The sequence below is a fragment of the Pogona vitticeps genome, chromosome 3, assembly GCF_051106095.1.
Source record: "Pogona vitticeps strain Pit_001003342236 chromosome 3, PviZW2.1, whole genome shotgun sequence".
Lineage (NCBI taxonomy): Eukaryota > Metazoa > Chordata > Lepidosauria > Squamata > Agamidae > Pogona > Pogona vitticeps.
In genome coordinates, this window is record NC_135785.1 from 204,492,986 (window position 1) to 204,507,947 (window position 14,962).

Sequence of the window (14,962 nt, forward strand, 5' to 3'; positions counted from 1 at the left end):
ATTAGTGTGTAATTAATGTAAACAGATGAAGAAATAATCAGCACAAATCCTGAAAAAGAAGCCTCAAATGGGCAACTAGTGTAGTAACTGAATCATAATTAGCACTTTGTCTTAAAATGCACAATTGCATTCTCTTAAGACGAAAACATAATGAACCAACTCCCATTGTAAAAAAATTAATAGAAGGTTATATTTGTTTTTCTGCTATGCCACAGGCCTGTCAGAGATTAACTATACTGTAACTGTAATTATGTATAGGATTCTGATCTTGAAGAATGGTGCATTTATTTAAGCTGATTAAAAAGGTCTTAAATGCCCTGAATTGTAAAGCAGTGGCAAAAAACACCACTCCAATTTAATGTAGTTAAGACACAGTTCTTCTTGCTTCAGAGGCGCTACTATTTTGTGCTATTGTGTTTGAGCATTTGGAAACAGTTATACTATTTATTTTTGTTGTTAGCTGCCCTGAGTAATGCTTTCCACTAAGTCGGGCAGTGTGTGTGTGTGTGTGTGTGTGTGTGTGTGTGTGTGTGTGTGTGTGTGTGTGTGTGTGTGTGTGTGTGTGTGTGTGTGTGTGTGTGTGTGTGTGTGTGTGTGTGTGTGTGTGTGTGTGTGTGTGTAAGTAAATAAATAAATAAATAAATAAATAAATAAATAAATAAATAAAACAAGCAAGCAAGCAAGCAAAGCAAAGCATGCTGCTTATATAATGGCCCATAGCACTTGCAGCACTCTCTGGGCAGTTTACAATTTAAATATACAGGCTACACACTGCCCCCACTCCAGTGAGCTGGGTACTCAATTTATCAACCTCGGAAGGATGGAAGGTTAAGTGAACCTTGAGCTGGCTAATTAGGATTGAACCAAGGTTGTGAAGTGTTTAGATGATTGCTACTGCTATAAAATCTGCACCCAGAAGCTTGGAAGTTTGTGGAAGCAACAAGTCAACACTCTGGCTCACATCCACGCTCCTGCTTATCCTGGACCCTTGGCTTTGGAATCTGACTGCTGACTATGGTTTGTGTTTTGGCTTTGGCATTTTGGTATCTGATTTGCATCTTCTGGACTTCTGATACTGGACTGGTTTATTGGACGGTTGACTGTTGAAACCCCCTGGGAACGTGACAAGAGTTAATGACATCGACTGTACCTTCATTACCTGTAATAATAAACAACTTATATTTAGTTCTTTTTAAAATGAAACATTGCCTGGTCTTTTATCATTAATAATAAACAATGTTGATGTAATCAACTGATGGCAGTGACACAACACATGGCTTGTGCCCTTTGCTTGGTAAAACAACCAAGGGACAGGCGGGAACGTGACACAACCATGTTCAGATATTTAATTATTTGACCACTGAAATCAGACTTTATACCACAAATTATACAGAATAAAGAATTTCAAGTGTGCTTCTTAGCTTTATTGAAGGTTAATAACCATCTTTTCTTGTTACATCGTGCCTCTTGTTGCCTTTAAATAATTATCCATGGATACCTTTCTTTGAGACATTATTATAATTGGGACACTAAGTAAACTGTATGGATGATAACATATCCAATTTAATCTACAAGACATTTATGCTCCATCTAAAATTTCCACTAAGCAGAGCTTTTCTTTGAAGATTCTAATGCCAATGACCAAGTGATATTTCTTGGGTTTAGTGGCTGAGTTATGAATGAAATATAGTGATGAGACCGTCTGATTTTTTTATTCCCTAAAACACCCACTCTGTTGTCACTGATGTTTCTGTGCAGATTGAATGTATGTGTGCAATGAAATATTAAAACACATATTTCTGTCATTTTTGTTTGGTTGTATTTCTGTCAGCTTCTGCACATGAAGTTGAGGGAGCACCTTTGTCTCAGGCAGCAAAACAGGTTGGTTGATCTTGGAACAAGTACTTTTTTATTCCTAACAAACAAGGTGAATGACACTTCCTGGATTGGTGATGGTAAGCGTAGAGGGAAACAGACAGAAAGTGGTGGCCATGGTATGTCAGTGCCACACTTGCTTTCATTAGTCAATCATGTATAAACCAAAGTGAATATTTAAAGTACCGTATTTGCCGGCGTACAAGACGACTGGGCGTGTAAGACGATCACCCAACATTTCCACTCAAAATACAGTTTGTTATATACTTGCCGTATAAGACTACCCTCTCTTCCGCATACCTTCCACACACCAAACAAAAGGTGCTATTCATTGTCACCATTGTACGGCTGCAGCGCAACCGCAGCGCCTCCAGCCGGCCCCTGCATCTCCCTGTGACTGGCACTAGTGCACAACTGTGAGCTCTGCATAGACAAGGGGCGGGCTGGAGTGCCGCTGCTTCCCACCGAGCACCTCTGTCTCACTGCTGATGTTCACCGCAGCCGCGCTGGATACTGCGCGATACTGGACGATATGTAGAATGAGGTGGGCAGGCATCGGAAGGCCACTATGGGCAGCTATGTCTATCCCAATTGAAGTGTACCAGGTGTATAAGACAACCCCGCCACTTGGAGGCATGTTTTTCAGGGCAAAAAAGTAGTCTTATACACCAGCAAATACAGTATTTCCTGCAACTTTAACTCCATTGCAACCTGTTAATATCCATTATAGGTACTTTTTCCATAAATACAGCTCCCAGGTGGATCACATACATTTACTGGTCAATTCCATAACTGAACAATGTATATCTCTTCTAATAATACACCAATAAGCACTGAAAACAATTCAGGATTTTGTTTCATAATACATTATCTCTAAGTTATGACATTCACCTTTTCATCTTCATCAACTTCACTTTCATTGACTATTGTTACTTGCCCTAACATTTAACAATATATGTCAATGTTCAATTGATGTGGGATCAATTCAGTCAAAAGTTTCTCTCTGCAATTGCAGACAAGTCAGCAATGCATAATTCCACGTAAGAACCTGAGAGACTACTTCTATGCTGAAATTGCTCAAACTATGTAGAAAAATCCTTGGAACAACTAAAAGCTGGGATTCTACTGCCCTCTAGCAAAAAGATAAAATACTGAACCATAGTACTGTACTGTATAGTACTTTCCAATGAAGCAGCTATGTTACTCTGCCTCAGCATGTTGGCAAAAACTGTGGGGGCGGGAGAAGGGGGAATAATAACAATATTGTCTTAATGTTTTAAATTTTACCTATATTTCATATATGTCCATAATTTTAAATTTCTGATAAAAGACTTCAGCCATACACAACTCCTTCTCTTTTGACGGAGCGTCTAGCCCCTGCGTCATCCAAAATGTAATGTACACCAAAATCATTCTTGGTGTAAGCTTCAAGTTTCATGTGACTTGCTGGACTACGAACTGAAGAACCTGGTTTTCTCAAAATATCTGTACAGTCAAAGATCTTTCCATACAGTAACTACTGCAACAGTACATCCCAATCACTTGAATTATTCACTTAGAAACTTGTGGATCATAGTTTGCAAAATTAAATTAAATTAGGCCATTTGACGGTTACTGATAAGGAGTGATCTATCCTGTGCACTCTCCAACAAAGTTCAAGATCCTGGGCAATGAATCTGTGAAAATTTCTAAGAGCCAACTTGCAAAATTATTGGTTGGGATCTGCTTGCAGTTAGCCTTAATATTTCCTAGTGATTGATGGTCATTGATGAGTAAAGTTCATAGGTGTCAGGGCATACTGTTTCTTTCAATATGTCTTCTTAGAGAAAGAATCCAGAACCTCCACAATAGAAGAGAGCAGAATAGATCGGCCATTAGAAGTGACCTTGACTTGGTGTTGTGGCGTCCTTAATATTCACACACCTTCCAAGGTTGGATACCAATAATACAGTAAATTTCTTCCCCACCTCTTTCCCAAGAGAATTTTCACCCGCCAATACCAACTTCTGCTCATCCCAGTATGGCAACTAGGCAGATAATGAGTTAAGTCCAAGAATTTTGCTTGCTAATTACTGAGAGTCACCTCTTGAGGACACCGATTTTCCTTGTATCTTTCATAGCCTGGGTTCCAAATGTGGGGGTCACATCCCCAGGGGGGGCATAGTCTTTTCTGGGAGGTCCCCACAATTATTATTAGATTAACATGTATTAAGTTAATTATTTTTATGTATTCTCAAAGGCTTTCACGGTCGGGATCTGATGGTTATTGTAGTTTTTTTGGGCTGTTTGGGCGTGCTCTGGAACACGGCCAAACAGCCCAAAAAACCTACGTACAGCCAAAATAATTTTTATATTCATTATTTATTATAATAAATGTAAAGTATAAAGTATACACTATTCTGTTTTATTTTAATCTTCTTGGCCCACAAATAGATACATTTAATCTGAACTGGCACTACAGGCAACCCAGAGTGCACTTAGTTCTGTCTGTAGCCCTTTAGGCGCAACTGTTAAGAGTGGGAAGAAAGCTTTGTAGGCTTCCCGCCGCTGACCTAAACCCCATGCCAGCCTGAAAATATTTTAAAAATAAACTCTAACGTCAAGCAGTCATTGATTCTACACTCACTGTACAGTATTCTGTTCTACAACAACAAAGAAGTCCCATTTTTAAAACCCCCTCTCTGTCTCATATATTTCAATACAACCGCCGTCTTCCCGCGTTACCAGCAGTAGTGACGTAATCACCCTGCCTTCCCTCAGTTTCAAGATGGCGTTTTTCTCTCTCTCTCTCTCTCTCTCTCTCTCTCTCAGAGGCACACAAACGGCCATCTGGTACTCGGTCTTCCCGCTGTCTATGGTCATGCGGCGAGGTGCTCTATCCCTCACGCGAACTCGGTGGTAGAGGAAGTGGGTCGCTGCCATACCTGGCAGTGCTTATGACGCGAGGAGAAAAGGAACAAGCGGACGAAGGACTACAGGGGGCGCTGTGGTCATTTGTGGGCCGGAATGCTACTGCGGGGAGTGAGCGAGGACTTGATCCGGGGTGTGTGCGTGCGCTCTCCGCATCGGCGGCGGCGGCGGCGGTAGTGGTTCTTTTTCGCGCTCGCTCTTTTTTTACGGTACCGTCGGTTTCCCGCGTCAGTGGCCGTTGGGGCCGGGGCGGAATGTTTCGCAAGGCACGACGCGTGAACGTGCGGAAGCGGAACGACTCGGAGGAGGACGACGAAGAGCGAGACGAGGGGTCGCCGTCCTCCTCGCAGCCGCCACTACCAGCAGCTGCCGAAGGGCCTGCGGGGGAGGCCGAGCCTCCAGCTCCGAAGCCCCCGCTTCTGCCCCTTCCGACGGGCTGCGTGCCCCTCGTCTCTCCTGCCGCCGCCGCCGCCGCCGGCTTCGCTTTTGGCGGAGCTGAGGCGGTTGGTCGGGGAGAGGCCGGCCTCATGGCCCCCCATCTCAACCCGCCCCCGCCGCCGGTTCTCCTTTCTCTCCCGCCTTCCCCGTCGCAGCAGCCGCCGACGTCGGGAAACAACGGGCTTCTCTCGGCGGCTTCCAAGCTCAAGGAGCGGAAAAACAAGAGCAAGGACGCCGCCGCCCCGGGCCCGCCACGCGGGAGCCTCAGTCTCCTCAGCTTCCAGGATGAAGAGGAAGGTAAGGCGAACGCGGCCCGCTTTAGTTTTCGCTGGCGCGGGAAACCCACGGCATCCTCCTCCTCGGTCCTGGAGGCCTTGCTGCTTCTCCGGCCCACTGCCGGCTTGGTGGCGTTTGAGGCGGCCCGAGTTGGAGGGTTGCCTGCTGCTCCCCCTTCGAGGCCACTCCCGGCTGGCCTTCTGGAGCGGCCTCGGAAAGTCGGGCCCTTCATTCACGCGGTGTGCGTTTTTGCTTTCCAGAAAGTATTTCCGCTCGCGACGAAAACCCACCTGCGGGCCGGGTGTACTCTTTGAAGCATTTGTCACGTCTTGGAAAAGTGTGAAGATTGTTATTTTGTTGCAGGAAATGCATATACAGTACTTCTAAGCAGGCAGGTGTTCAGTACGGTTCAGACGTAAAGGAGATCGGGAATAGTCTCTGCATGTGAGAACTTTCGGGTGAAATTGGTAGAGGAAGCACTCCTATTTCATTTTCAGTCAACATCTAGTATGCATCTGTTTTCTAGAACTGAAGCACCATGAGAGGACTTTAAAGGGTTTAGGTCTCTGGCTGCAGAGCCGAAGGTTGAGAGTTCAATTTTCCACAGTGCTTTCTTGATAAGGACTGAACTCGATGATCCCTAGGGTCTCTTCCAGCTCTGCAGTTTGAAGATTATTACTAATAATATCTCTTCCTGTTCCCTTTTCTGTTGGAGGTTGTGTGTCATAATGATTATCATAGAAAAGTGAAGTTGGAAGGGGCCTCTAAGGCCATCAAGCCCAACCCCCTGCTCAGTGCAGGAATACAATCAAAGGATATCTGCCAGGTGATGATCTAAATTTTTCTTGTATGCCTCCAGTGTTGGAGCATTCACCAACTCCCGAGGTACCTGCTTCCACTGTTGTACGTACTGCTCTAACAGTTAGGAAATTTTTCCTGATAAAATCTGGCTTGCTTTAATTTGAGTCCATTGCTGCATGTCCTGCACTCTGGGATGATCGAGAACAGATCTTGCCCCTCCTCTGTATGTCAGCCTTTCAGATATTTGAAAAGTGCTATCATATCACCCCTCAACCTTCTTTTCTCAAGGCTAAACATGCCCATTTCTTTCAGCCTTTCCTCGTAAGGCTTGGTTTCCAACACTTGATCATGCTTGTTGCCCTCCTCTGAACCTGTTCCAATTTGTTACCATCTTTCTTGAAGTGTGGTGTCCAGGACAGGACACAGTACTCAAGGTGTGGCCTAACCAGTGCTGAATAGAGGGGGCCTAGTACCTCGTGGAATTTGGAAACCATACTTCTATTAAAACATTCTAAAATAGCATTATTTTGAATCCAGCAGTTGTAAACAGATCTTGTTTTGCATCCAAGCAGTTTCCCAGGTTCTTCAGCTAATACCTTCTCCATGTGTTTCTTTTTCTATTTTCCTTGAATGATCAAATTATCAACTAATTTATTCTTTTAAAATGTTTTCGAAAATACATTTTGGTTTGAGAGATGAAAATATAAATGAGAACATTTGATCTGTAAAAGACTGCCATTTTCAGTTGCTGTAATCTTTCTTGGTTATAGATGTCAAAGGAAGAAGTCACATCTTAGGTTTATGTGGGATCCTCTGAGAAGTTTTGTCTTTGGGTCATATATGGCAACAATAATTGGGAATTCTATCTCCTACCAAAATAAATTTGCAACCAAGACTTATCTACCTACCTAACTACCTTCATTCATTCATTCATTCTTGGTCTTATAAAAGCAAGTACATATTTCAGTCTACCAACTTGATGTTTTCTTTCATGTGTTACCTTGTTTCCCCAGAAATAAAACCTAACCTGAAAATAAGCCCTACTATGTGTTTTCAGGATGCTCGTAATATAAGCCCTACCCAAAAAATAAGTCCCAGTTAAGTGAAATCCTACCCTCCACCATTGTACAGCAACCAGAAGAAGATGACATGACTGTATTTGAATAAACATAGATCGTTGTACATGGAAAAAATAAAACATCCCCTGAAAATAAGCCCTAATGCATTTTTGGAGCAAAAATTAATATAAGACCTTGTCTTATTTTCGGGGAAAACACGGTAGTTTTGTTTCACAACTGCTCCTCTATGTCACACTCCCAGGATAACAGTTGAATCAACTTACTGTCCAGTACCCTGTGGCATAGGGGATAATTATCTACTGATCTGCAGCTGATGGGAACCATATCCATGGGCTTCACTCCTTTGCTTTGAAAAGACTGCCCTAGTAAAAACCCAAGTGAGAAGTATTTTCTAGATGTTTGCAAGCTAATTAAATAGTTCAAGTTCCTATATTAAAATATCTCAATTAGCGTAGACAATTAATGGAATTTAACAGATATTATCTTATTGGAGTTCCATTGATTCAGCCAATCTACTCTAGTTGGGGCTGATTATTAGATTTAGTCCATGTTAATTTTTCTTCTGAATGGAACAATATTTGTTAAAACTAAAGATATATTAGGATAAAAACACATTATTACTTACCCTTTAAGTTTGAAGTTATAACCTAAAAATTACCTACGTTCAAAGTCCTAAGGTGTTGGGCAAATATATTACTTTCTTTAAACTATACATTTTCCCTTCTTGAAATATTCTTATTTAGCTAGTATTCTAATCTCATCTAATTTCAGGCACCATTCTTTCTGTCTTGTATTCTGTTGATACCAAAATTGAGAGGGGTTGTTATAATATACAAAACTTTACGAATGAAGCATAATAACGTCTGTAGCATGATTAAGATCCACTTGCGAATTATAGGAATGATTCAAAATAAAACTTTGTATGAATGAAGATTAGACAAACTCAGGTTTTCTATTAGTATCCATAGCAAGAGTAGAGCACAAATCCATCAACCAAATAAAAACAACTGGGACAGGAGGTGAAATGTGGGGGGAAGTTAAAGCTCTGAAATAGCAACAGTGAAAATCCAACTAGTAAGGAAATTTTTTAAAGCCCTCCCCCCCATCAAAGAGGAAGTCAGACAAAGCTGCCAGGCACAACATTTGAAAGCAGTTGTTCCCTGAAGTAATGACAGTTTTAGACCTCATTGTGGAATAAAGACTACAAATTATATTTTTATACTAGGAAACAATATATTCATGTAATTTACGGACCAATAGTTCTTGGGCTGGCACTCCGGTTTTGTAAAATTTCCAAAGGCTTCTGCAATTCCCTGATATGTAGATCTAGAGATTAATAGCAATAAGTGATGAAAAACATACCTAAAGTCCTTTCTGGAGGTGTTTTTTTTCCTGGCGCTGTCATGTTGGGAATGCTTGGAAGCCTTAACGTCTCCTGGATTCCTTTTAGCAGTTTCTTTGAGTGATGTTTAATCCTTTAGATTGGCAGCCCTAGCTATTGTCCCTCTGCAGTGTTGTAGCTTTGCAGTGCCATAGAGGGTTCCCCTCAGATGTTGTTCCATTGTGTATCTCATGTGATCCTTCTCAATTGTGTTCCCTAGAATTGATGGGAGCTGCAGTCCTACAACATCTGAAGGGCCATTTGTTGCTCACCCGTGTATCAGAGCATACTCTACTGTTTTGTCCTTTGCATAATATATTTGTGTTTGGTTTCTATAACTGCAAAATTGGGAAACAAGACAAGGCAGATGGGATTCTGGCAATATATTTCCCCATTCAAAATATTTCACATTATACAGTGGATATAAAAAGTTTACACACCCCTGTTAAAATGTAAAGTGTCTGTGATGTAAAAAAATGGGACAGAGATAAATCATTTTAGAACTTTTATCAACCTTTAATGAGACCTTTGAATTGTACATTTGACCAAACTCCGGGAGGCAGTGGAAGACAGGAGGGCCTGGTGTGCTCTGGTCCATGGGGTCACAAAGAGTTGGACATGACTTAATGACTAAACAAGAACAACAATGAACTGTACAACTCAGTTGAACAACAAACTGAAATCTTTTGGGTGGAGGAAAGTAAAAATAAAAAACTGGAACAATATGGTTGCATCTGTGTGCACACCCTCTTATAACTGAGGATGTAGCTGTGTTCAGCAGGAAACAATCACATTCAAACTTATGTTAAGTAGGTGTCAGTACACCCTGCCATCATTTAAAGTGCCTCTGAGGAATCCCAAATAAAGATCGGCTGTGCTAGTAGGTCTTTCCTGACATTTTCTTAGTCACATCCTACAGCAGAAGTCATGGTCCACAGAGAGCTTCCAAAGCATCAGAGGGGTCTCATTGTTAAAAGGTATCAGTCATGAGAAGGGTATAAAAGAATTTCTAAGGCATTAGATATACCTTGGAACACAGTGAAGACAGTCATCATCAAGTGGAGAAAATATGGTACAACAGTGACATTACCAAGAACTGGACGTCCCTGCAAAATTGATGAAAAGACTAGAAGAAAATTGGTCAGGGAGGCTGCCAAGAGGCCTACCTTAACATTAAAGGAGCTGTAGGAATATCTGGCAAGTACTGACTGTGTGGTACGTTTGACAACAATCTCCCGTATTCATCATCTCTCTGGGCTATGGGGTAGAGTGGCAAGACGGAAGCCTTTTCTTACGAAGAAAAACATCCAAGCCCGGCTAAATTTTGCAAAAACACATCTGAAGTCTCCCAAAAGCCTGTGGGGAAAAGTGTCATGGTGTGATGACGCCAAGGTTGAACTTTTCGGCACTAATTCCAAAAGATATGTTTGGTGCAAAAACAACACTGGACATCACCAAAAGAACACCATACTCACAGTGAAGCATGGTGGTGGCAGCATCATGCTTTGGGGCTTTTTTTCTTCAGCTGGGTCAGGGACCTTAGAGGGAATTATGAACAGTTCCAAATACCAGTCAATATTGGCACAAAACCTTCAGGCTTCTGCTAGAAAGCTGAACACAAAGAGGAACTTCATCTTTCAGCATGACAATGACCCAAAGCATACATCCAAATCAACAAAGGAATGGCTTCACCAGACGAAGATTAACATTTTGGAATGGCTCAGCCAGAGCCCAGACCTGAATCTGATTGAAAATCTGTGGGGGTGATCTGAAGAGGGCTGTGCACAGGAGATGCCCTTGCAATCTGACAGATTTGAAGCATTTTTGCAAAGAAGAGTGGGCAAATATTCCCAAGTCGAGATGTGCCATACTGATAGACTCATGCCCCAAAAGGCTGAGTGCTGTAATAAAATCAAAAGGTGCTTCGACAGAGTATTAGTTTAAGGGTGTGCACACAGATGCAACCATATCATTTCATTTTTTTATTTTTACTTCCCTCCACCTAAAATATTTCAGTGTGCTGTTCAACTGAGTTGTACAGTTCATAGGTCTCTTTAAAGGTGGGAAAAGTTCCAAAAATTATCTTTGTCTATTTTTTTTACATCACAGACATTTGACATTTTAACAGGGGTGTGTAAACTTTTTATATCCACTGTAATAGGTACATTTCTGCCAAAGTACTCCATTGTTTAACACTTATTCAGTAATTTAAGTTTCCAGTGATTGGGAACCACTATGTGTGATGTGTACTTGGATGTTGAGGAGAGAGGTATATCCTACATATATGTCTTGTTTCTTGTATCTACCTTTCCCTGAAAATAAGACAGGGTCCAAAAAGACATTATGGCTTATTTTTAGGGGATTTGTTTTCATGTACAACAATCTACATTTATTCAAATACAGTCATGTCATTTTCTTCTGGTTGCTGCACAATGGTGGAGGGTGGGGTTTCACTTAACTGGGGCTTATGTATTTTTGGGGTGGGGCTTATATTACGAGCATCCTGAAAAACCATACTAGGGCTTATTTTCAAGTTAGGTTCTTAGTTTCAGGGAAATAGGGTAGCTACAAGAAGTGGTGGGGTCCGTTCTTGGAACAAACAAATTCCTAGCTAGATCCTGGCTGATACTGTTTTGAGGAGTAGAAATGAGATTTTCAGAAGGGTTACAACTTGATAATTTATAGAAACCAAAACAGTTTGTGTGATTCCTGTAGCATATAATACTTTTACTATAACTGCAAATTATGGGTATTTTGTTTGTGTATTGATGTTTCACTTTTGTTTTTATTTTTTTCTCCTGAAGAAAGTGAAGAAGTTTTTAAAGTGAAGAAATCAAGTTACAGTAAAAAGATAGTAAAGCTGCTTAAGAAAGAATACAAAGAAGACCTTGAAAAATCCAAGACAAAATCAGAAACTGTTTCTTCACTAGATGGTAATGATAATTGTATCAGATTAATCAATTTATATTCTGTGCTTCATCAGATTGCTCATTGAGATTACAGTGGTGCCTTGCTTAGCGAATGCTTCGTTTAACGATGAATTCGCATAGCGAGGGGGTTTCTGGGGGAAACTACTGCCTCGTATAGCGAGGCAGTCTATGGAGGAAACTCGCATAGCGATGTTTCCCCCATAGGCCCCCGGCGGGCGCTTCGGAGCGGCCGCGGGGAGACCTCTCCCGCGGCCGCTCCAAAGCGCCTGCCCTGAGAATGCCGGCTGGCTGGCCAGCGCTTTGGAGCAGCCGCGGGAGAGGTCTCCCCGCAGCCGCTCTGAATCGCCGGCCAGCCTGCAGGCATTCTCCGGGCGGGCGCTTTGGAGCGGCTGCGGGGAGACCTCTCCCGCGGCTGCTCCGAAGCGCCTGCCCCGAGAATGCCGGCCGGCTGGCCGGCGCTTCGTAGCAGCCGCGGGAGAGGTCTCCCCGCAGCCGCTCTGAACCGCCGGCCAGCCTGCAGGCATTCTCCGGGCGGGCGATTCAGAGCGGCTGCGGGGAGACCTCTCCCGCGGCCGCTCCGAAGCGCCTGCCCTGAGAATGGCGGCTGGCTGGCCGGCGCTTTGGAGCAGCCGCGGGAGAGGTCTCCCCGCAGCCGCTCTGAATCTCCGGCCAGCCTGCAGGCATTCTCCGGGCGGGCGCTTTGGAGCGGCTGCGGGGAGACCTCTCCCGCGGCTGCTCCGAAGCGCCTGCCCTGAGAATGCCGGCTGGCTGGCCGGCGCTTCGTAGCAGCCGCGGGAGAGGTCTCCCCGCAGCCGCTCTGAATCGCCGGCCAGCCTGCAGGCATTCTCCGGGCGGGCGCTTTGGAGCGGCTGCGGGGAGACCTCTCCCGCGGCTGCTCCGAAGCGCCTGCCCTGAGAATGCCGGCTGGCTGGCCGGCGCTTCGTAGCAGCCGCGGGAGAGGTCTCCCCGCAGCCGCTCTGAATCTCCGGCCAGCCTGCAGGGATTCTCCGGGCGGGCGCTTTGGAGCGGCTGCGGGGAGACCTCTCCCGCGGCCGCTCCGAAGCGCCTGCCCTGAGAATGCCGGCTGGCTGGCCGGCGCTTTGGAGCAGCCGCGGGAGAGGTCTCCCCGCAGCCGCTCTGAATCTCCGGCCAGCCTGCAGGCATTCTCCGGGCGGGCGCTTTGGAGCGGCTGCGGGGAGACCTCTCCCGCGGCTGCTCCGAAGCGCCTGCCCTGAGAATGCCGGCTGGCTGGCCGGCGCTTCGTAGCAGCCGTGGGAGAGGTCTCCCCGCAGCCGCTCTGAATCTCCGGCCAGCCTGCAGGCATTCTCCGGGCGGGCGCTTTGGAGCGGCTGTGGGGAGACCTCTCCCGCGGCTGCTCCGAAGCGCCTGCCCTGAGAATGCTGGCTGGCTGGCCGGCGCTTCGTAGCAGCCGCGGGAGAGGTCTCCCCGCAGCCGCTCTGAATCTCCGGCCAGCCTGCAGGCATTCTCCGGGCGGGCGCTTTGGAGCGGCTGTGGGGAGACCTCTCCCGCGGCTGCTCCGAAGCGCCTGCCCTGAGAATGCTGGCTGGCTGGCCGGCGCTTCGTAGCAGCCGCGGGAGAGGTCTCCCCGCAGCCGCTCTGAATCGCCGGCCAGCCTGCAGGCATTCTCCGGGCGGGCGCTTTGGAGCGGCTGCGGGGAGACCTCTCCCGCGGCTGCTCCGAAGCGCCTGCCCCGAGAATGCCGGCCGGCTGGCCGGCGCTTCGGAGGGGCCGCGGGGAGGCCTCTCCCCGCGGCTCCTCCGAAGCGTCAGCCAGCCCCAGCTGGTAGCCTGCCCGGGCCGCCTACCCGAGCCGTTCTCGGATGCCTGGACGTCTGAGAACGGCTGGGGTAGGCGGCCCGGGCAGGCTACCAGCAGCGGGGACAGAGGGGGGGGGTATCCGGAAGGTTTCCAGGTGAAAGCCTGGAAACCTTCCGGACACCCCCCCACCCTGCAGCCGCCGCTTGAAGCCTGCCCGGGCCGCCTACCCGAGCCGTTCTCGGACGCCTGGACGTCCGAGAATGGCTGGGGAAAGCAGCGCGGGGAGGCTTCAAGCGGCGGCTGCAGGGTGGGGGGTGTCCGCTCCCAGCGACCCCCCACGGCTTGGATCCAAGCTGTGGGGGCAGGCTGAGAGGGTGGTGGGATTGGGATGCCTTTCAGGCATCCTGGGTTTGGATCCCACCCGCCGCCGGTTACCCTAACCGGCGGCGGGTGGGATCCAAGCCCGGGATGCCTGAAAGGCATTCCAATCCCACCACCCTCCCCCCGCGGCTTGGATCCGAGCCACGGCGGCTACCCCAGCCATGGCCGGACTCTAGGGAGTCAAGCCATGGCTGAGTTAGCCGCCGTGCGTCAGATCCAAGCCACGGGGGGAGGGAAAAAACCGGATAATCCATTCCTATTGGAACGGATTAACCGGTTTCCAATGCATTCCTATGGGAAATGGTGCTTCACATAACGATGTTTTCACATAACGATGTTTTGTTTGGAACCAATTAACATCGTTATGTGAGGCACCACTGTACTTAAATAGTTGAAAACACCAGTAACAATAAACCATATGGTAAAAACATACAAAAAAGGTACTCAATTATAAGATCCATAAAATTTGAATGAAAATAGAACATAGACAGCATTTTAAGTGCCTGAACTACTTTAAAAACCAGGAGGAGTAAAATTGTGTTTGTCTGGTGCCTCCTGCTTAAGGAAGGCATTCCATAAGATACAAGGACCCCTCTCTGGTTAACATGTTCTGAAAAAGAGCAAACAGAGATTTTTCACTGTTTATCTTGGTGGGGTTAGGACAGCATTGGAGAACATTTCTTTACATAGCTCGATTTGATTTCACACCTTATGGCTTTAGAAGTCACTGTTGGTATTTATAATGGAATTCTTTCTGCCCTCTTGAAATGGGCTTTGAATAAATGGAATAGATTAAAATTCTGGCAGGTGTATTCTGAAACAGCTTAAGTTTCCACATATTGTGTGAAAGCCCTGTGTACAGTGTTCATAGTAATTTAATCAGGATATTACCTCGGGTGTGGATAAAACCAAGCAATAATTACCCTCATGTCAACAAGTGATAAACGCTATTGGCTGTCATCCAGTCTGTTGCCTGTACCAGATGCTAGTTAGCTATGACATTTTACTCTGCCTTTCATTGTCTGCATCAAAGTTGGTCCAGAAGGATACAGTGGAGCCAAGAGCCATCAAGGAAAGGAGTACTAACAATGTCTTATTACTCCAGCCATTTCT

At 45.7% G+C, this 14,962-nt stretch overlaps 1 protein-coding gene across 1 annotated transcript in view; it reads left to right on the forward strand.

Annotated features, from left to right (window-relative positions):
- Positions 1-4,796: 4,796 nt before the first annotated feature.
- Positions 4,797-14,962, forward strand: part of PAXBP1 (PAX3 and PAX7 binding protein 1) — a 46,134-nt gene continuing 35,968 nt past the window's right edge. Inside the window, exons 1-2 of the mRNA XM_020796259.3 lie at positions 4,797-5,520; positions 11,565-11,693. Of these exons, the coding sequence (XP_020651918.3) occupies positions 4,812-5,520; positions 11,565-11,693 (838 nt within the window). The 5' untranslated portion in view covers positions 4,797-4,811. The remainder of the gene's footprint in view (positions 5,521-11,564; positions 11,694-14,962) is intronic.